General features: G+C 44.1%; 1 protein-coding gene across 1 annotated transcript; it reads left to right on the forward strand.

Moving 5' to 3' along the window:
• The first annotated feature begins 12,865 nt into the window (after positions 1-12,865).
• On the forward strand, positions 12,866-17,647 carry LOC115829283 (interferon-induced very large GTPase 1-like). The gene is made up of 2 exons (XM_030793336.1): positions 12,866-16,096; positions 16,184-17,647. Exons 1-2 carry the CDS (start codon positions 12,866-12,868, stop codon positions 17,645-17,647), a joined length of 4,695 nt encoding a protein of 1,564 aa, XP_030649196.1.
• Positions 17,648-21,892: the final 4,245 nt, after the last annotated feature.

Below are 21,892 nucleotides of genomic sequence, written 5' to 3' on the forward strand. Positions count from 1 at the left end.
CGTGTGTGTGTTTGTGTGTGTGTGTGTGTGTGTGTGTGTGCATTTGGTGAGAATCAAAATGAGACAATAGGACAGCAGCCCAGCAGAAGTAGGGAGAATGGAAAAAAATGGGCCGACCTGGAGACTTGATTGGCTGCCCCAGGTGGCACCCAAAAATCCTAGTCTATGACTGGCCATCAACCAGGTCAAAGATGGACTGCCACCCTTGAATGAAATAATACTCCACTTGGGCCACCCTAGTCAAAAAGGTCTAGAATCACCACTGCTTGGAAGGGAGGCAAGGATGTTTCTAAGTCTCAGAGTGTCATTGCTAATGACCTGTAGATGAGGGAGAAGCTGGACAGCATAAGCAAAATTGGCCCAAGACCACATGGCAGAGGCCCAGCAGAGACAGAAGGTCTGGTACGACCAGAAGGCTCGAGCCAGGAGCTTTGAACCTGGAACTAAGGTATTGGTGATTTTACCCACCGATTCAAGCAAGCTGCTGGCTAAATGGGAAGGTCTTTTGAGATGGTCCGAAAACTGGGACCTACCGCCTATGAAGCTGCCAAACAGGGGCAGATGCACTCCAGGTAGGAGCTTCAAATCAATCTGTTGATAGAATGCTTTGACGGGACTGAGAAAAAAGCTGGGGAATTGTTCATCTGAAGTGTGGAGGATGAGGAAGAAGTAGAGGAACAGTACTTACCTGCTCAGCTAGTCTCCACCCTAGATCTCAGCCACCTCTCAGATGAATAGCAGACTGATATACAGAGTTTGTGCCACCCAGACGTCTTCTGGGAGAGGCCAGGACATACCTCCATCACCAACCGTGACATTGTGCTCTGTGAAGATGTTCTTTCTTCATGCGTTACAAACAATGGAGTAATGTTGAATAAAAGGTTGAAATTCAGTCATTGCACAGCAATATGTGTAAAACAAGTTTTTCGTTTAAAAGAAGGACTAGTTTCTGAACATTGGGGGATAAACAAACAGAGCTCTTAAAATTAAAACGAGCGCTCAGTTCGCTATTTGCTGAAAATTTTCAATCGCGACTGAAACTGAGTGGATCATGTTGGAGGTGGAGCTAATAAATGATGAACAACAGTTACTTTTACTAAAATGACTGCAACATTGGAGGAGATGCTGTGTACGAACATTGAACCGAATGAGCAGAAGGAGGGTGATCCTACCAGGCGGACCAATCACAGCAGTTGTGGTCTGCCATTAAGTTTGTGCACTTAACAGTGTATGTATGTATTCCAGGTGGTTCAACTGAGAATGGGCTTGGACAACGTGCATTGCAGCGACGTGTAGTTACATTTCTAGGCAGGTGAACATCAGGCTACAGCATAGGCTACAGCATAGATTCGACGCAGAAGTATAAAATTGGGCTTAAGAGCAGAGACGCGTGCACGTGTGTGTGTGTGTGTGTGTGTGTGTGTGTGTGAGAGAGAGAGAGGGAGAGCGTGCGTGTGTATGTGTTTGTGTGTATGTAAGAGAGACCGTGCATTTATGTGGGCGCGTGCCCAGCCGCGCACTGAAGAGAGAAGGAGGAGCGAGGGAGAGAGGCTGTGAGCAGGCACACAGGCAAGAGGTATGTGTGGTATGAGGATGTAGTGCGCAAGCGTGTGTGCTAGGCACCAAAGAGAGTGGGGATGGGCAATGAGATGGGCAATGTGTGAGAGAGAAACGGAAGGATCTCCGATTTGAGATCTAGTCTCAAGTAGGCCCCAACCTCAACAACTCTACCCAACTCTTAACTCACACTGCAATCACAATGTTGAAGTGTGTGTAATCAGACAAAGGGAGTTAGAGAGAGAGAGAAAGAACGCATGTTTGTAAGTTTGTAATTTCATTATAACTTCAATACTGTTCACACTCATGATCTTTCGTAGTCACAAATCTGATTGGAAATTATAAATGCAATACTGGTATTGTACAGTGTCACGGCCCTCTGGGCTTTGCCCCTTTTCCCCCAGGCCGTGGTTTTGTTTATCTTTTTGTGTGTTCCCTGATAGGCATGCTGGTGGTGTAGCAGGAGGCAATCAGCCCAATTGGGTACACCGGCGCGCAGTTGTACCTGAGATTAAAAGTTCTGCCCCTCCACCTCTCCCTGCCCCTCCTCTTCTTTCTTTTTGTTTGTTTTAGGTTGCCAGGGTGGACGTTAATTTCGGAGATGGCCGGTCGGACCGACGTGTTTTCGTTTATTGACCTTCTTTTGGAACCCCTGATGGCTCGCATTCGTTTTCTTTTGTACTGATTAAATAAATTTCGTTTGTTAAGCCTGATCCGCATTCTCTCCCCCCTCATTTATTGTTGCTCTCACCTTGTGGGCGTAACAACAGCTTTAATGCACTGAATCTATGTGCAGCATATTACACAGCCTTTGAATATGAGCAAGCAGCAATGGAGCATGCACCCAGACCTATCAATCCCAACAAATCAGAGAGTGTCTGTCAATCAAGAAAGGTCAAACTACTGTAACAGTAACAATAAGTAGATAACTGCTAGGGAGAAGGAGACAGAAAGGGTGGTTGCCTGACTCACCACAAAATATTGTGGCCCACTTTTCAAACCAGAAGAACTTATTCAATTTATTCAACAATTTAATTAATTAAACATATTTGTTGGTGATTCTAACTCAGATAAGACAAGGTGTGACAGGCTGTTTGTGGGTAACTATATAATTTCATTATAACTTCAATACTGTTTACACTCATGATCTTTCGTAGTCACAAATCTGATTGGAAAAGTCCACATTGTGGATGATTAATAACTGAACATGGAGCAGAGCCTGATGTGAGTGTCACAACCTGCACCGCCATTTTGGACTTTTGGTTTGACATGTCTTTGTGCTCCTGTTCTGTCTGTCTCCGCCCCTCACCTGTACCTGTTTTGTGTAATTATTACCTTGTTAATTTTATCCAATCCTGTTTTGCCCTGTTTAGTCCTCCCTTGTATTTAAGTCCTAGTGTTTGCCTTGTCTTTGTCTATCGTTGTTTGTGTTAGTTTGCACAACTGTTACGCTGCACCTTTTTTGTTATTGGCTTTGCTTTTGTTTTGCACTTGTATTTTGGTCTTCATTTTAAGTAAAGTCTTCTGTTTTTTCACCGTCAACCATCGTGTCTTTGCACTTGGGTCCTGCACCACACCGCCAGCCGTGACAGAACGATAGACCCAACAAGGACCCAGCAGACACTTCTGTCTCCCAGGCAGAGACGGCTCCAGCTCCTGACCTGGGTGCGGCGGGGCTCCCTCTCTCGGTAGGTTCTCCAGCCCCTAACCCGGGGGGGGAATTTTTTTGGGGGGGGCTCCCAGCCCTAGACCCAGGCACCACATGGACTGTGGTGTTGGGCCCAACCATCTCTAGGGCTGTGTCCGCTCCTGGGTCTCCTGTCTCTGCCACCCTGAATCCCCCTCTTCGAGCAGTGACTCCGAAGGCACCACGGAGGGTGCGCTGCCCAGCGCGAGGAATGCGCTGCCCGGCGTACCATGGAGGGTGCGCTGCCCAGCGCGAAGAATGCGCTGCCCGGCGCACCATGGAGGGTGCGCTGCCCAGCGCGAGGAATGCGCTGCCCGGCGCACCATGGACGGTGTGCTGCCCAGCGCGAGGAATGCGCTGCCCGGCGCACCATGGAGGATGCGCTGCCCGGCGCACCATGGAGGATGCGCTGCCCGGCGCACCATGGAGGATGCGCTGCCCAGCGCGAGGAATGCGCTGCCTGGCGCACCATGGAGGATGCGCTGCCTGGCGCACCATGGAGCATGCGCTGCCCAGCGCGAGGAATGCGCTGCCTGGCGCACCATGGAGGATGCGCTGCCCAGCGCGAGGAATGCGCTGCCTGGCGCACCATGGAGGATGCGCTGCCCGGCGCCCTGTTCCCGAGGCCGCTTTCCCGGCCCAGGTCAGCTCCCATGCTGACGCCCTGTCCAGGTCAGCTCCCATGCTGACGCCCTGTCCAGGTCAGCTCCCATGCTGACGCCCTGTCCTGGTCAGCTCCCATGCTGACGCCCTGTCCTGGTCAGCTCCCATGCTGACGCCCTGTCCTGGTCAGCTCCCATGCTGACGCCCTGTCCTGTTCCCGAGGCCCTTTCCCTGAACCAGCTCAGCCCTCTAGCCGACGTCGAAGCTGTTTTGAAGAGTCTGCTCCGTTCCTGTTTCTCTGCCGGTTTGGAAAATCTGTTCCAGCCAACCCCTCACCTGCTCGGCCGCAGAGGGGGCCCATCGGCTGCAGCACCTTCGGTCATCCCTCTGTGCGCCCCCCCACCCACCCGGTCTGTTCTGGACTTTTGTTTTTCTTTTGGGCCGTCTGGAGCTGCCCCTTAAGGGGGGGGCTCTGTCACAACCATCGTGTCTTTGCACTTGGGTCCTGCACCACACCGCCAGCCGTGACAGTGAGGGAAGGAGGAAAGGAATAATTAGTTTAGTATCATTATTGTCATTTCACTGTGTTTTTAGTATTGGTAACATATGGTGAGAATACTACCAGGCAGGATATTTTAATAGATGTGTTATTTCTAGGATTAACCTCTTCAGTATGGACTTAATCATATGAAACAAATGACAGCAAACATTACTTTCCAATAAAAACAACTACAAAGTCAAATTCCTAAAGAAAAAAACCCTCCAGATTTTCAGAAAAATGTGTCTTGTGAGATCGCACAACATCAGTGGAAACGTGAAAGAAGCCCATCCCACCTTTGCCCTCCTGTAGTTATGGTGCAGCAAAGATCACTTTACAGGACAGACAATCAGAACTTGTGCAACTGTTTATTGCAAGCTGGCCCCAGTTACCCTTACGGAGAAGTTGTTTCTCCATCAGAAATGAGATAATGAGTTAATAAAAATAGTTCAGTGTATGATTTACGACTTCAAGCATACAATTTCTATCTATGTTCAGCAAAGACCCAAATCTCCTTTTATGTGCAGCCAACTTCCCTATCCATGTCTAGTCTTGTCTCTTGTCTGAAACAAATGTCACATGATGCCAAGACTTTGGACCGGGAGGTCTGCTCTTCTTTTTCACTTACTGTGTGGAGAACAAACACATGAAATGGCGGCCATGATGGTGTAATCTTTAGAATATGAGTCTACTGTAGTTGAGAAAGAGACCGCTGAGTAACAGTAGGATCAATAGATTCACAAGAATCAGTCCGGACGATGGAGCAGTCAAGAGGTAGGAAAAACCTCAAACCCTTCAAATGAAAACAATTTCCTAACATGACTTTTTTTTAAAACACAAATTTGTCTATTCAATGTTCTAGTGCCTTTGCCTTTTAGCACAAACAATAACTAAATGGAAATTTCTTCAAATAGAACATGCACATATCAATCTCTAAACAACTGCCAATCCAAAACTCAGAGCATGCGAAGACAGGTGCATTTGGCAAAATAAAATAGAACATATTTTAATTGGTACTTTAAACAAGGAAGTTCTGATGGCCATGCACTCTTGATCTAATTACACAATGAAATAGTTAAACACTGAAATATGAGTCTTGAAATAGGTAAGAAAACAAAAAAGGAATCACGAGAGTAAAAATAGGATCAGCTAAAATGATTAGCTAAAATGACTGGCTAAATGTCGTAAACTGAGTACACACAAACTTAGTATGATAACTGCTGACTGACAATGCGGCAGTGTGACACAAGGTGAAACATAAGGCACGAAGCCTTATGTATATTGCTAAATCCAAAAGTTGAATTAAATTTCAAAAGTTGGGACATATTTTTAGATACAGAACATATTGCTCCACTTTCCACTGAGCATAGTCTATAATTTATACCATTTGTCAATGTATCTCTGCTTCTAATCAAATATGTACTGATGCTTATTTATATCAAATATGTCCTTTTAATTATTATGCATTTACTTTACATGTTTTACTCTTCTTCCATAATTTATTGCTATTATCCATTTCTCTATTGGTCCAGTATTATCTTCTATGCATAAGAAAACACAAAATGTACAGTTTAAGTTTGAGGATATTTTCATAGAACAACACATTTGTGATGGAGGCAGACTGCAGTAGTTGGGCCCTATATTTCCAGAAAAGATGGCACTGTCACATCAAGCTCATTCATGCAAATGTGTTTATTGGCGTGCACTAAAAGAGTGACAACTGTTGTTTTGCTATACTAAAACGTAGCAAAGAAAAAAAAGTCTACACTGTCCCTGTTATGCCCAGCCTAGGGGTTACCGAGCATAACAAAAGTGACTCCCCTTTCCCTATTCCTGGTGATGACCCGTGCCAGTGAATACAATCCAAAAAGTGATTTATTTACAAAGGTGGTAGTAAAAAGCTTCGGGGGTGAGCGTGGCCAAAACAACAAACAAAACAATCTATAATTTACAAACTAACTAAACTACCTCCCAAAAATAAAAGAAAAGAAAACACAGAAATCTTCCCTACCTCACTAACGAAAAAACAGGGGAAAAGAAGAACGAACAAAAATGGCCTCACACCCCCTACAACTACCCGGACTGTTACGCAAATTATTTACAATATGTACAATGAACATCTACCAGAACCTAACACCACAAAAATTACAAACACACAAATAAAGATTTACAATCTATACAACTAATATCTCTGAACAATACACACAACGAGTTATCGGAAAACACACACAAAAAGACACAGTCAAATGGGCCAGGAAAAACAGGGGGCAACCGGCAACTGGATGTAGCGTCTTTTTAGAACCGGCGCCATCAATCCGGCCAATCCCTCATCGCCACCTGCAAATCAACACATTAAAGAGACAGAGAGACATACGGGGAAAACACACCAGACAGGAGAGGGAAACAGCACCACACACAGGCAGGGGGAAGAAAAACAACAGCACACAAAATAATACCCTCTTATGACTCAGGGTCATAACAGTCCCTAAGAAAATATATACATATATATTTTTCTGTATCTCTCTCTCTATATATATATATATAGAGAGAGAGAGAGAGAGAGAGAGAGGGAGAGATACAGATATATAGATAGATAGATAGATAGATAGATGTGTGTGTGCGTGTATGTGTGTTTGTGTCTGTGTGTCTATCTGTATGCACATACACACGTATACAATGTTCATAACAATAATTCATTATTCAGTCAGCAACCCCCCCTGCTTTATGGTACTCACCAATAAAGCACAACCACATAGTGCAAGACTGTAGAGAATACAGACATTGGCAGATGACAACACTGTTTGAAGCTCTGTAGCAGGAAATATGGAACAGCCTAAAATATGGCCTAGGTGCAACATGTCTTTACAGGAAATATGTCAAATTTAATCGACACTAAAACAATTAATATATACCAACATACATTGCGACTTTATTGCTACTAAGCAAGGAAACCTTTCAACCCTGAACACGACTGTTAACAAGACACCTGATCATTAGTTAATCACACCACAAATGTACAACAATAATTTTGTTCACAACTACAGTAAGTCTACATCTCGTATAATCCCTTATGTTTTCAATCTGTTTGCTGAGCCAGGGTGTATGAGGAAGGTCTAGAACATTAGTATTAGCCAGCTTGGCTTCCCAACTGTATCATATATTGATTAGATACAATGCACCATTCCATGCCACGCATATAAACTATGCTTTTGAAAACTGTTTTTGTTTTTTGTTTTTTTTATTGTGTAAGAAAAGTATTTTTAACAGGTAGTTCCAAGTTTCAACTGTCCCTTTTATCGCTATTGTTTACATCAATGTTTGTTATTAAGTTTGACGTATTTCCTGTGAAGACAGGTCACATATTTCACGCAACACGTGCCAGTAACCGTAAAGTCCATCCATTCCATCCATCCATTTTCTCCCGCTTATCCGGGACCGGGTCGCGGTGGCAGCAGGCTGAGGAGGGTCGCCCAGACATCCCTTTCCCCGGCTACATCCACCAGCTCCTCCTGGGGGATCCCAAGCGTTCCCAGGCCAGCCGAGATATATATTTCTCCCAACGTGTCCTGGGTCTTCCCCGGGGTCTCCTCCCAGTTGGTCGCGCCCGGAACACCTCCATAGGGAGGCGCCCAGGAGGCATCCTGACGAGATGCCCGAACCACCTCAACTGACTCCTTTCAATGCGGAGGAGCAGCGGCTCTACTCCAAGCTCCTCCCGGGTGTCCGAGCTCCTCACCCTATCCCTAAGGGTGTGCCCAGCCACCCTGCGGAGGAAGCTCATTTCCGCCGCTTGTATCCGCGATCTCATTCTTTCGGTCACTACCCAGAGTTCGTGACCATAGGTGAGGGTTGGAACAAAGATCGACTGGTAAATTGAGAGCCTTGCCTTCTGACTCAGCTCCTTCTTCACCACGACAGTCCGGTACAACGACCGCATGACTGCCGCCACCGCCCCGATCCGCCTGTCGATCTCCCGCTCCATTTTACCCTCACTCGTGAACAAGACCCCAAGATACTTGAACTCCTCCACCTGAGGCAGGAACTCAGTCCCAACTCGGAGGGGGCAAGCCACCTTTTTCCGGCATAGGACCATGGCCTCGGACTTGGAGGTGCTGATCGTCATCCCGACCGCTTCACACTCGGCTGCAAACCGCCCCAATGTGTGCTGGAGGTCACAGTTTGATGAGGCCAACAGAACCACATCATCTGCAAAAAGCAGAGACGCAATCCTAAGGCCACCGTACTGGACACCCTCCTCACCCCGACTGCGCCTTGAGATCCTGTCCATGAAAATTAAGAACAAGATCGGAGACAAGGTACAGCCCTGGCGGAGTCCAACACTCACTGGGAATGAGCTTGACTTTGTGCCGAGAATACGGACACAGCTCTCACTGCGGCTGTACAGGGACCGAATTGCTCGCAGCAGCGAACCTGGCACCCCATACTCCCGCAGTACCCCCCACAGGACACCCCAGGGGACACGATCGTATGCCTTCTCCAGGTCCACAAAACACATGTAGACTGGATTGGCAAATTCCCATGATCCCTCCAGTATCCGTGCGAGGGTGAACAGCTGGTCCGTTGTTCCACGGCCAGGACGGAATCCACATTGTTCCTCCTGTATCCGAGGTTCGACAATCGGCCGCAGTCTCCTTTCCAATACCCTAGAGTAGGCTTTCCCAGGGAGGCTGAGTAGTGTGATACCCCGATAGTTGGAGCACACTCTCCGGTCCCCTTTTTTTAAAAATGGGGACCACCACCCCCGTCTGCCACTCCACAGGCACTGTCCCTGACTCCCACGCGACGTTGAAGAGGTGTGTCAGCCATGACAACCCAACAACATCCAAAGCCTTCAGCATTTCAGGGCGGATCTCATCCACCCCTGGCGCCTTGCCACTGTGGAGTTTTCTAACTGCCTCAGTGACCTCTGCCAGAGAGATGGGTGACGACCCTCCTGAATCTTCTGGCCCTGCCTCCTCTATGGAGGGCGTGTCAGTCGGATTTAGGAGCTCCTCAAAGTGTTCCTTCCACCGTCCGACCACATCCTCAGTTGAGGTCAGGACCTCCCCGTCCCTGCTGAGAACAGCCTGGACGAGGCCCTGCCTGCCCTTCCTGAGTCGCCTGACGGTTTGCCAGAACCTCTTTGAGGCCAACCGAAAGTCCTTTTCCATGGCCTCCCCAAATTCCTCCCATACCCGAGTTTTTGCTTCCATGACAGCCGTCGCTGCTGCCCTTTTGGCGTGCCGGTACCTCTCAGCCAATTCCGGAGTCCCCCGTGCTAGCCAAGCCCGGAAGGCCTCCTTCTTCAGCCTGACGGCTTCCCTCACCGGTGGCGTCCACCACCGGGTCCTTGGGTTGCCGCCACGACAGGCACCAACGACCGTCTGGCCACAGCTCAAAGCTGCCGCTTCAACAATGGAGGCTCTGAACAGGGTCCATTCAGACTCCATGTCCCCAGCCTCCCTCGGGATCAGGGAGAAGCTCCGCCAGAGGTGTGAGTTGAAGATCTTCCGTACAGGGTCCTCAGCCAGCCGTTCCCAGTTCACCCTCACTATGCGCTTGGGTTTACCAGGTCTGTCTGGCAGCCTCCCCCGCCATCTGATCCAACTCACCACCAGGTGGTGATCAGTTGACAACTCTGCCCCTCTCTTCACCCGAGTGTCCAGCACATACGGCCGCAGGTCTGATGAGACAACTACAAAGTCGATCATCGACCGTTGGCCTAAGGAGCTCTGGTACCAGGTACACTTATGAGCTACCTTATGCTCGAACATGGTGTTCGTTATGGACAATCCATGACTCGCACAGAAGTCCAATAACAAAGCACCACTCGGGTTCAGATCAGGTAGGCCGTTCCTCCCAATCACTCCCCTTCAAGTCTCTCCATCATTGCCAACATGAGCATTGAAGTCTCCCAGTAGAACTACAGAGTCCCCAGATGGTGTCTTCACTAGGACACTTTCCAGTGTATCTAGGAAGGCTGGGTACTCTGAGCTGCCGTTCGGCGCGTACGCCGTCACGACAGTCAGAGATTTCCCCCCTGCAACCCGAAGGCGCAGTGAGGCAACCCTTTCGTTCACCGGGACAAACTCCACCACGGCGGCGCTCAGTCGGGGGCTAACAAGTAACCCCACACCTGCCCGCCGCCTCTCGCCCCAGGCAACTCCAGAGAAGGACAGAGTCCAGCCCCCATCCAGGAGTTTGGTTCCAGAGCCAAGACTGTGCGTAGAAGTGAGCCCAACTATATCTAGTTGGTATCGCTCCACCTCCCGCACAAGTTCCGGCTCCTTCCCCCCCAGAGAGGTGACATTCCACGTACCAAAAGCCAGTCTGCACCGTAAGTCCAGTCCGCTGGGACCCTCGCCCCATCCTGCCACCCGTGTGGCATCGCACCCAGCCCCTATTTCTCCCCTCGCAGGTGGTGGGCCCACGAGAGGGCAGCCCCACGTTGCTCGTTCGGGCTGAGCCCGGCCGGACCCCGTGGCAGGTCCAGCCACCAGGCGCTCGCCGACGAGCTCCCCTCCCAGGCCTGGCTCCAGGAGGTGGCCCCGGTCTCCCTATTCCGGGCGAGATGCCTGTATCTTCGTGTGAACTGATCATAAGGGCTCTTCTGAATCGCTTTTTGTCTGGCCCCTCACCTGGGACCTCTCTGCCTTGGGTGACCCTACCAGGAGCTTAATGCTCCAGGCAGCACAGCTCCCAGGATCACAGGGACTCACAAACCCCTCCACCACGATAAGGTTGCGATTCCAGGAGGGGAACCGTAAAGTATGATATACTATTCGCATGTTTGAAAATGATATGAGATGGGATGGGATAGGTGATTGTCTGTTAAAAATACGAAGTAGTTTTTAAAGGGCTTTGAGCAGCATTGTTTACACATGAAGTTGTAAATGAAATATCAGTGGAGTTTATAGAATGACTGGCTAGCCAAGCTAGCTAATAGTTTAGGGTATGCCTTGCTTTGCTCAGTAAACAAGAATGACTTAAGATGTATTTTAAGGGTCATAATGAACAAAATTATTATTGTAACTTATCGTAACTTAACGTAGCTTAATTTATTGTAAATTTGTGGTGTGATGAACAAACAATCAGATGTCTCGTTAATATTCTTGTTCATGGCTCAGTGTTGTTGGGTCAGATGATTAGTAACAACAAACTCGCGATGCATTTTGGTAACAGTTATAGTGTCAATTTCGTTTGACATATTCCATTTCCATTTGACAGGTCATGGGTTATACTTGTTCCCTACTTCACACATCACTTTTCATTATTTTACGCTTTTTGTAGCTGCCCGAAAGGTATCGTACATGCGTGAAAATCTGTAGTTTACATTTTATAGTTTAGTTCACTCTGTAGATTACAACACTACCTGATTTGTGCCACGTGTTTATGACATTAAATTATATTTCTGTCCCTTTTCCAACCTGCACCACGCATGTGTACTATTTTATTACATCATATTTCATACATGGTGTTATAGCATCATAGTTCATACATGGTGTTATAGCATCATAGTTCATACATGGTGTTATAGCATCATATTTCATACATGGTGTTATAGCATCATAGTTCATACATGGTGTTATAGCATCATAGTTCATACATGGTGTTATAGCATCATAGTTCATACATGGTGTTATAGCATCATAGTTCATTCATAGTGTTGTGGTGTTACCCTGAACACATATATCAGCGTATCAGAGTTTCAGTGAAATGCATCTGTGAGGATTTTTGAATTTTGTCCGTTTTCTTTTTTGTTTTTCATTGTGGAGCGTATATTGTTTGGTTTCCTAGTGCTTATATGGGCACCAACACTTAAATGATAAATCTCTTCATATTTATGGTACAATTCCATATTCATAAATGCAAATTCTCAGGGAAAACTCTGTTTTATTGTTTTTAGTAAGGAGGTGAAACAAAGAATTGATTTAGTTTGGTACTCCTCAAAAGGCAAAAAAAAGCAATTAAAACTTGCCTTTTTTTATTTTATTTTTAATTAGAACTGTAGTTTCCCCTGGTATTAAATATGTACATTTGTACATTTCTGTAACCTTTGCTGTGTATTTGTTTGCTATGTCAACCCAATATGCATCCTGTTACTGTTATTGATGTTCTCTTGTCATATCTGTTTTTGTTTTCTTTTATATTGTTCTGTACAGAAAGTGGAGTATTTCAGCTGTGGCCAAAACCAAGGCCAAAAATCATAATCATATACTCAAGCTTCTGTGTATCATGACATCACACAGATACATAAATTATTTTGTGTATGTGCGTGCCTGTTTTCATACTACCTCACTACTTTGATCTTATTTCTTCCCATTTTTTGCCAATTAGCAAAGAACACGGATCATTCTGAAGAAAATGAAGAAGGAGAAGACAGGACCACGGAACAGGCTAAAAGATCAGAAATAGAGGATCTCATGAACAGACTTCATCTTAAGAAACATCTTCAACATAAATTGACCACTGCAGATGTTATGGAAATAAACAGATTCTCACTGCAGTTAAAGAAACCGCAGACAGAGACAGAGCTGGTTAATATATTCCTACAGGAACTGCTGACAATGGACTACAGGGCAAGATACACGGTCGTCAGAGAACAAATCGCTCAAATGGATCAAACAAAAATAAGCACAGAGAATGAGTATGAGGAAGAGAGAGATGAAGGTGACTTTGATGCTCTAATTTATGGGGAGACTGTGGTAAATGATGAAAAAGAGGAAAAATCCCATATCCACCCCATGGATGTTCAGATGGCAGTGTTTCACTGTGCTGACAGGTTCCTCCAGCAGTTCATGGTGACTAAACTGTCACAGTGTCAGTATGCCCTGCCTCTGCTTGTGCCCAATCCCTTCACCCAACAGATTGAGTTTCCTCTGTGGACATTCCGCCAGATCAAGAAGAGCTGGAGGTCCACTGATAAATCTGGTAAAGTCACCAGCAAAACTGAGCCAATCTGCAAGGCAGAAACACCAATGGTGTTCTTCCTCAGGCTTGGCTCTGTTTCTTCATCCAAGTCTCAACTGATGAACAGTCTGATAAATGAAAAACACAACACATTCTTTCACAGGCACTGCCCTGGCAGCAGTAAGACACGTCATCTGATGGATGGAGTTGTTGAGATTGCCTGGTATTGTCCCTCTGGAAAAGACGCTGATCATTTTACTGACTGTGTTGCATTCTGTAATCTCCATGGTGACGCAGTAACAAATGAGAAACAGGTGGAGATTCTGTCTGAAAATGCCACAGTGAATGTTGTCCTACACTGTAGTCTGAATGAAAATGGACAAAGTTTACTACAGAGGCTCTTCCACTCCCCCACACCCCTTATTTGCCTTCTCAGTGAAGAGAACTCCCCTCTAAAGAGGATTCGAACAGGAAAGTACAGACTGGGACTGAAAGATAGAAACCACGCTGATGTGTCTGCAGAACTAAGAAGAGCCATCAGAGAGTGTCTGTCAATCTCACCTCGCACTTTTAAACTGGAGGAATTGGTTAAAAACACACAGATCACAGTAGATGAAGAGAGTGGATCCTGTAAGAAAGGGAAAGAAGCTGCACTCCAGATAATGAACCTGCTGAAGGGAGAGGATCTGACCGCAATAAAACAGAAACATCTGCCTTGTCAGGGTAAATTGTGGCATGACTGGTGTCAGAAGAACAAAGAACTACATCAGCTTCAGGGAACAAACGTAGAGGCTACCAAGAGTAACACACAAGAACAAATGAGACAAGTAAGAGAGCAGCAGAGGGCCTCTGGCTTCAGTGAGCTTTTGAATCTGTTTGTCGGAAGTTTGCAGTCCTTGCTGGCTAATGAGAAAAGATTCTTTCTGAAATGGGTGGGGATCCTATTGGATGATCTGACCTCAGACAAACTTTCACATCTACGTCTCCAGTATGATGAACAATGGTCTGTCGTTTTGAAGTTTAAAAAAAAGCATGTTAAATTGGAGCAGTTGAATATTGAGCAAAACAAGCTGGAAAGCATCTCAGATAATCTGAAGGCAGCAACATGTGGTGTAGAACACATCATAAGGGAAATGGGTCAGATCTATGAGGCCTGGGCATCTGACAAGAACACAAAAACAGACAGGAATGATAAAAACTTATCTTCCCTTCCTGATTTAGCTGCAGAACTCATGATATCTGGACACCCAATGGAGCTGATGGATGGTGATGCTGCTCATGTTCCTTTAATCTGGGTTACTGCTGTTCTAGATGAGGTCATCAAGAGACTGGGAGAACAGAGGGTCTTTGTGCTGTCAGTTTTGGGTCTTCAGAGCACTGGGAAATCCACAATGCTGAATGCCATGTTTGGACTCCAGTTTGCAGTCAGTGCTGGCAGGTGCACCAGAGGAGCTTTCATGCAGCTGGTCAGAGTCACAGAGGAGATGATGGCAGAACTGAAATTTGACTACATTCTAGTTGTTGATACTGAAGGACTTAGAGCTCTGGAGCTTTCAGGCAGGGCAACCCGGCACCACGATCGTGAACTGGCCACTTTTGTGGTTGGTCTTGGAAACATGACATTGATCAATATCTTTGGAGAGAACCCTGCTGAGATGCAGGACATCCTTCAGATTGTTGTTCAGGCCTTCCTGAGGATGAAGAAGGTCAGACTGTCTCCCAGCTGTATGTTTGTCCATCAGAATGTTGGAGACATCACAGCTGAAGAGAGAAACATGGAGGGAAAGAGACGCCTACGAGAGAAACTGGATGAGATGACAAAGTTAGCTGCTAAAGAAGAAGTCTGTGATGTAGAGTGTTTCAGTAATGTCATTTCCTTTGATGTACAGACAGATGTGAAATACTTTGCTCAGCTCTGGGAGGGCAGCCCACCCATGGCTCCACCAAACCCATCTTACAGTGAAAACATTCAGGATCTAAAGAGACACATTTTATCCCAAAGTTCAAAATCCTCTGGCATGACACTCTCACAGTTCAAAACAACTATTTGTGATCTGTGGAACGCATTACTGAATGAGAATTTTGTTTTCAGTTTCAAAAACACCCTGGAGATTGCTGTGTACAGGAAATTGGAAACTCAGTATGGGAAATGGACCTGGAGTCTCAGGAGTGCCATGCTTAGCATTGAGAACAAACTACAGAACAGAATCGCCAATGGAAAACTTTTCAAGGCTGAGGAAACAGAACTTGTGGCAAGCATGAGACAAACTAAAGAGGAAGTGGAAAATTCAATGAAGCAGTATTTTGAAGGAGACAGAGATACAGAAATTTTGACTCAGTGGAGAGGGGGATTTGAAACCAAATCTAACGACTTTTATAATGCGCTTGTGAAAAAAACAAAAAGACAACTGGATGAACTCATAAGTCAGAAAAAAGCCTGTGAGATGAGAGAAGAGAAAAAGTTGCAATATGAGAGCAAACTCTTCGAACAGATTAAAGAGCTCATGCTAAATCTGGAAAGCAAAACACATGATGACGAAGTTCTTAGGCAGAAATTTGATGAGGTCTGGAGCAAGTGTTTCACTGATTTGGAGAAAAATACAGTGTGGAAGGATGTGAAACGTAACTTATCTAAAAGCCATAAATCAAATCTGGTCCATGAGCAGGAAAAGAAGGGTGATTACAAAAACTTTTCAAATTTACCAGATTATTCTGAGTATGTTATTATGAAGCCTCTTTTTGAAGAGGATCAAAACGCACAAGAGGCAGAGAAGAAAACAACACAGACAGAACAGAGATCTGTAAGATCCCTGTGGAATGTTGTCAAAGCAAAGTTCTTAAAATCCCTGAGAGGGAAACAGCCATCTGAACATGAGATTGGACATCAGTCTGAACACAGTGCTTTAACAGATGAAGATCAGGTCAGAATAAAGACTTTTATCAAAGATACCATCCAACAAACAGAAAAATTTATAGAGGAGGAACTCAGTGCAAAAGCAAAGTATGAATCCAATTATATTCGGCATCTTACAGACTTAGTCAAAGATAGAGTGAAGGCACTGAAGTTACAGAGATATGAGGTCAAGGAAGAGTTCACAGTGAATCTTTCACTCTGTGTGTGTCACATTGCAGCTGATACATTTAAAGAGTTCAACAAGGTATTCGAGGATTCAAATGATCAGAAACTCCAGTACTACAGCATGTTCAAGAGCTTTTGCAAGGGTGCAACGTCTACTGCTGTGTTTGGTGGATTCATCTGCAGCAAATTAGAACACTCCATCCTACAGGCAGTTTATGAGAAAGCTGCAATTGATTTGGCTGCAGAAATTAAATCTGGTGCTGCAGCATTTAATGGGAACAGATCAAAACTGGAGAGACATATTCTGAGATCACTGGCAGAAGAAGAGAGCCTTGAGAGTTTCATGATGTACATTAACAAACCAGAGAAACACTTCAAACAGTTCATCACAGATGAGGTCAACAAATACATTCTCCAAAAAAATAATCAAACTGTCCTTGGCATCATTATAGGCAATCTCAAACTCAAACAGCAGTGTATAATCAGTGCAGTACATTCAGCAACACAGGAGGTGAAAAACAACAGTGGGGATGCCAATAAGTGGCTGAAGAGTTTCTCTGACAGACTGAAGGATGAACTGAGATTTACAGAAAAGTCTGGTTTTGACCTCACAGATGTTACTGACTTTGACACTCTTGAAGAAGTGATAATAGAGGGCCTTGATAACATCATAAGCAAATTGGAGAAGAATTTTAGAGAGTCTCCTCTCAAAATGGAGAAGTTCAGGGAGAGACCTGATGAGATTCTGATCAAACACTTCTGTCGGTGCTGCTGGGTGCAGTGTCCCTTCTGTAAAGCCGTCTGTACCAACACCATAGAGGGACATGATGGGGATCATAGTGTCCCTTTCCATCGTCCAGTGGGAATAAATCAATCTTCAGAATCAGATGAGAGGCATGCCAGAGGTTCAGTTAGATTTTGCACAACTCTAGTAGCAAGTGACGATACTTTCCAGCCATCACAAGAATCAGACAAGACAGTCCCATATAAACAATACAGAACAGCAGGTTTAAAATACGCCAGCTGGAGCATCACCCCGGACCTCTCTGAGCAACCGTACTGGCAGTGGTTTCTGTGCCAGTTTCAGACCACACTGGAAGAACGTTACAGCCTTAAATTCCAGGGGCCCTCAGAGATTCCTAGTCAGTGGAGGAAGTACACAAAAGAGGATGCCATTCGGAGCTTGTATGAAACTGATTTTACAGAATGTTGCACTGTGGCATCAGATCAACAAGACAATGTAGAGGACCACTCTGTGTCAGTACGTCTCTGAATTCATCATATATTTAATCTAAAGAGGTAGAAAACACTGCATCCTGTGCTAGTGGCAAACACAGTGCCCTCTTATTTCTGTAAAACTGGTTCTCTGAAGACACTGTAAGGATCTGTAGGGTGTGTGACATCCATTCAGCTATTTTCATTATCCCCCTGCTTGTTTACTGTGTACAGAGTTAATACATCTGCTTATAAGGTCTATAAAGATCAGGGTTCAGAGAAATGTGCAGTAAGAGATTGATATTCAAGGTATGAGACCAAAGTCCAATGATGTACAGACATGTGAGATCAGATGTAATATAATGACTTCCTTGTACTCGCAGAGGATAAACAGAATGAGAATTAAAACTCCAAACAGTGATAATATGATTATGTCTGACCACAGTACACAATTTATATTTTTCTGCAGAAAGAAGGCACTATAAACTGTACCTGAGGAGCAAAAATTCAAATTAAGAGCTCAGAAACAAAGGAGTGATTTCATTCATGTGAATAAAACAACCTAAGGAGAAATAAATACTGAGATTAAGACTCAAGATGAAAAAAAGAAGATTAAAAATGCATAATTAAAAATGCAACTCGTATTAAAATCTGTCATCTTAAGTAACACATTACATTCTACAACTATGCATTCATTCATTTTCCAAGCCACTTATCCTAAAAAGGGTCGTTGGGTGCCTGACCTTAACCCAACACTCATTGGATGAAAGGTGGGGAGACACCCTGGACAGGTTGCCAGTCCATCGCAGGGCAGACACACAGGCAAACACATTCAACACATTCACTTCTACTTGCAATGTAATATCTCCAATTCACCTGGCTTACATGTCTTTGGACTGTAGGAGGAAACCAGAGCTTCCGGCAGAAACCCACACACACACCAGGAGAACATGCAAACTCCACACAGGAAGGGCCTTCTTGCTGTGAGCCAACAGCGCTAACCACTGCCCCACTGGTGCCCCCATCACACAAGACAATGGAAAAACTGCTCACATGTCTTGGCCCCCCAAACTTTAACTCTTACTACTGTTGACCATATGACTAGGCTATAGGAAGCATATCTCATAATTCAACCTTTTCTTGTGAATTCCTCACTATCTTTTGCCTCTTTGGAGCACTTTCAGAAGCACTGCAAGCACTACGGTTTGGACCCATGATTACAGTTGGTGTTTTATTGCACTTTAAAGATGCAAAAGAGTTGCGTGAAATGCGAGATACACCGCACACTGAGAGACGAAACACATGAGTTAGTACTGAGAGAAAGAGCGTGGCTGCAGTTCTTTAGCACGCTGAAACTTTTTACAAACTTTCACTTTTCATAATAAATTTGTGTGTATTTTTATGGTAGTAAATGATGAAATAGATTAATAAAACATATATTTTATGCATTTATTACTTATTAAACATTTCTTAGTTTTCTTTTCATTTTCTAGTCTATGCACGTCATCTGACAAACTTGCAAATTATCAAATCCGCAAAAGTTCTCCCTCCTCGGTTTGTCAGTTATGTTACAGACAAACTGGATGTCATTACTGTCATTTGATTAAATCCTGCACTTCAAGTCAAATACAATTATAAGGGCTCTTGTTTCTGCTCTACCATATATACAATGATGTTTTAAAAATAATTTTAAGAATTGATTTTTCTTTTTTCAGATATACATGTGATATGTTCAGCACTGTTTTTGTTATAAAACTTAAAACTGCCATACAGGTCATTTACATAGTTTTAAAAGATGTAATGCAAAACTCCAACCTGTGCAGATGTATAGTATACTTAAAAGGATATCAGAAGCACCATTTTAGTTATTTTAAATTTGAAAAAATTAGGTATAACATAGTTGACAATGAAAGTCATACAGTTGACGCAAATAACTTTTGAGTCTTTTGCAGAGTTTGTCTGTTCTTTTTCATTTGTTGAGCAAATATTTCAGTTTTTAAAATTTCTCTGTGTAATTCTGAGTTTTTCTCCTGATCTTTTTCTTCTGGCTTTTTTCTTTCAGAAATAAACAAAAGAAATTAATTTACAGATAATCTACTGTGTGTCGTCTGCTATGGGTCCAATAAAGATTGGGTTAGAGCCCTTGCTTACAACACATTTAATGTAAACTGCAATTAATCTGGATGCGTAGTGCATTGGATTTAGTACGACATACGACTATGGTCCAAAACAAATCTGACTCTAATTCTGCCGTTTTGTGTACACAGTCATGAAAATATCCACACTGGGTCGTTTTCCACACAGCATTAGAGTTAAATATTAGTTTGACTTTCCTGAGGAGAGAAACGCTCATAGTGTTTCTGTAGAGCCCATGGTGCAGCTCTGCCTTGAAAGCTTGTGGCCCTTTGATGCACTGACAGTCATTATCATTATCTGGAACTTTGACCGCTGAGCTTGTTATCATCTGGTTCAGCTCCAAATGTACCTGCAACCTTTATCATTGTTACCTCAACAACATCAGCAACTGAAATGGCATTGTAGTATGAGTATTAAAACGTAGTTAGAAAGTACAGAAATAGAGCTAACTACTAGTTGTATTAGTTTTTTTCACAAGTCATTAATTTTTGTTTACTGTGTAAACCTCAGACTATAAAGTGCACCATGTCTGCTACAACAAGTTTGCCTCTGTGGTAAATTCAAACCTAACACACAGAATGTCATATCAGATTAAAAATGCCAAAATGGGGTGTCTGACTTATTCAAAATCTATGTAAATTGTATGAGTGTGTCAGGAAGAACCATGGTGCAGGAGTAAATGAACAGGAGCAGGCTCAACACAAACAGGGTTACCAGGGGTCTGAAGAATGAGTGACAGGAAACAGGGTAACAGGCAGCTAAACAAGACTATGGTACAATGAACAATACACTAGACGGCTCAGAAATCACATGGGTGGTGTAGACTTCGCACTGACTGATCCAGTGGGGGGGTTTAAATAGTGAATGGCGTCAGGGAAAACTAAAGTGAGGGCAGGTGTGCAGAATGAGGGTGATCAGACCGGTGATTAGTAAACCGGCTGAAACCGGTGAGGGAGCAGGCAAGGTCGTCACAGAGTGATAGCAGAAATACAATCAGAGATCATTATAAATGTAGATAAAAACAAGGATACCGCTGTTCAGGTTTCATTCTATGAAGCGAAGATAATGTCTGTTTTTTTTGCTTTGTATGTTTGCTAACTGCTGTTCATATTTAGAGGTTATAAAGGATGTTGTCGGATATCACGTGATTCCATACCCTCTGCACAAGTGCTTCTCTGATCTTTGACCTGTTGAAATACAACAAGCATGGATAATGGCTGCCACTAGACGAACACACGGTGCTTCACCTTCAGGTCGTATCTTTTTACTTTATAATTAAAATTCTTCAAGGAAATAAGTGATTTCTATGAATCCTTTTACTGAAATCCCCCTGTTTCAGTAAAACGGTGGCAGTGACTAAAATCTTTTCAATTTCTCTAAAATCATTTAGTCTTAAAACAATTTTTTAAAAAGCCCTAAATAAGCTCTGCTGGGAATTTGTTTGAAATATTAGGACAGTGTGTGTCAGTGTGAATTACCAAAGATTAGTAATTAGATATATTACTGTAATAACACGTAGACATCACAGACTGGCTCTACACTGTTCAGTACCCTGATCTGTGAAGTAATTTGCCAGTAAGAGTCACACATGATAATCAGAGACAGGGAAAAATAATTTATTTTTGACTTTGTGGCTCAGATTAGTCTGGTACTTGACACGGCAATTTTACACCCAACAGAGAAATCCCTAATCATAAACATGTTAGTGGATAGTAGTACAAAAAGCTAACATTGTCTTTTACGTTTTATTGCAGTTAGACAGCACAAGATAAAATAAATTCAGAGTGGGAGATATACTTTGGTAACTCTCAGAAAAGTTACAGAGCAGTTTTTGTGGTCAGATGAGAGTCGTCTGGTCAAACCAACAGCAATATGTGTATACTGAGTCGTTGGAGCTCTCAGATATGCAAGTGGCCACAAATTTTATCCCAAAGCCCCGATGTATGCTAATACATGGCTTGTTGTAAGTTAATATGCAGAACTATGTGATAATGCTGTGTGTTTGATTTAGCTGTTTACTGTGTATGGTTGGGAGATTTGTTTCAGTCTGAGGCGTCATCTATGTTTGGTTCACCATGGGACGATATTATCGGCACTAACATTATCGGCACTAACAAGATTGTGTGCTTTTTATAGCCCACTGAGTGATGGTCTTTGTTATACATGA

The sequence above is a fragment of the Chanos chanos genome, chromosome 16 (assembly GCF_902362185.1).
Source record: "Chanos chanos chromosome 16, fChaCha1.1, whole genome shotgun sequence".
In the NCBI taxonomy this organism is placed as follows: domain Eukaryota; kingdom Metazoa; phylum Chordata; class Actinopteri; order Gonorynchiformes; family Chanidae; genus Chanos; species Chanos chanos.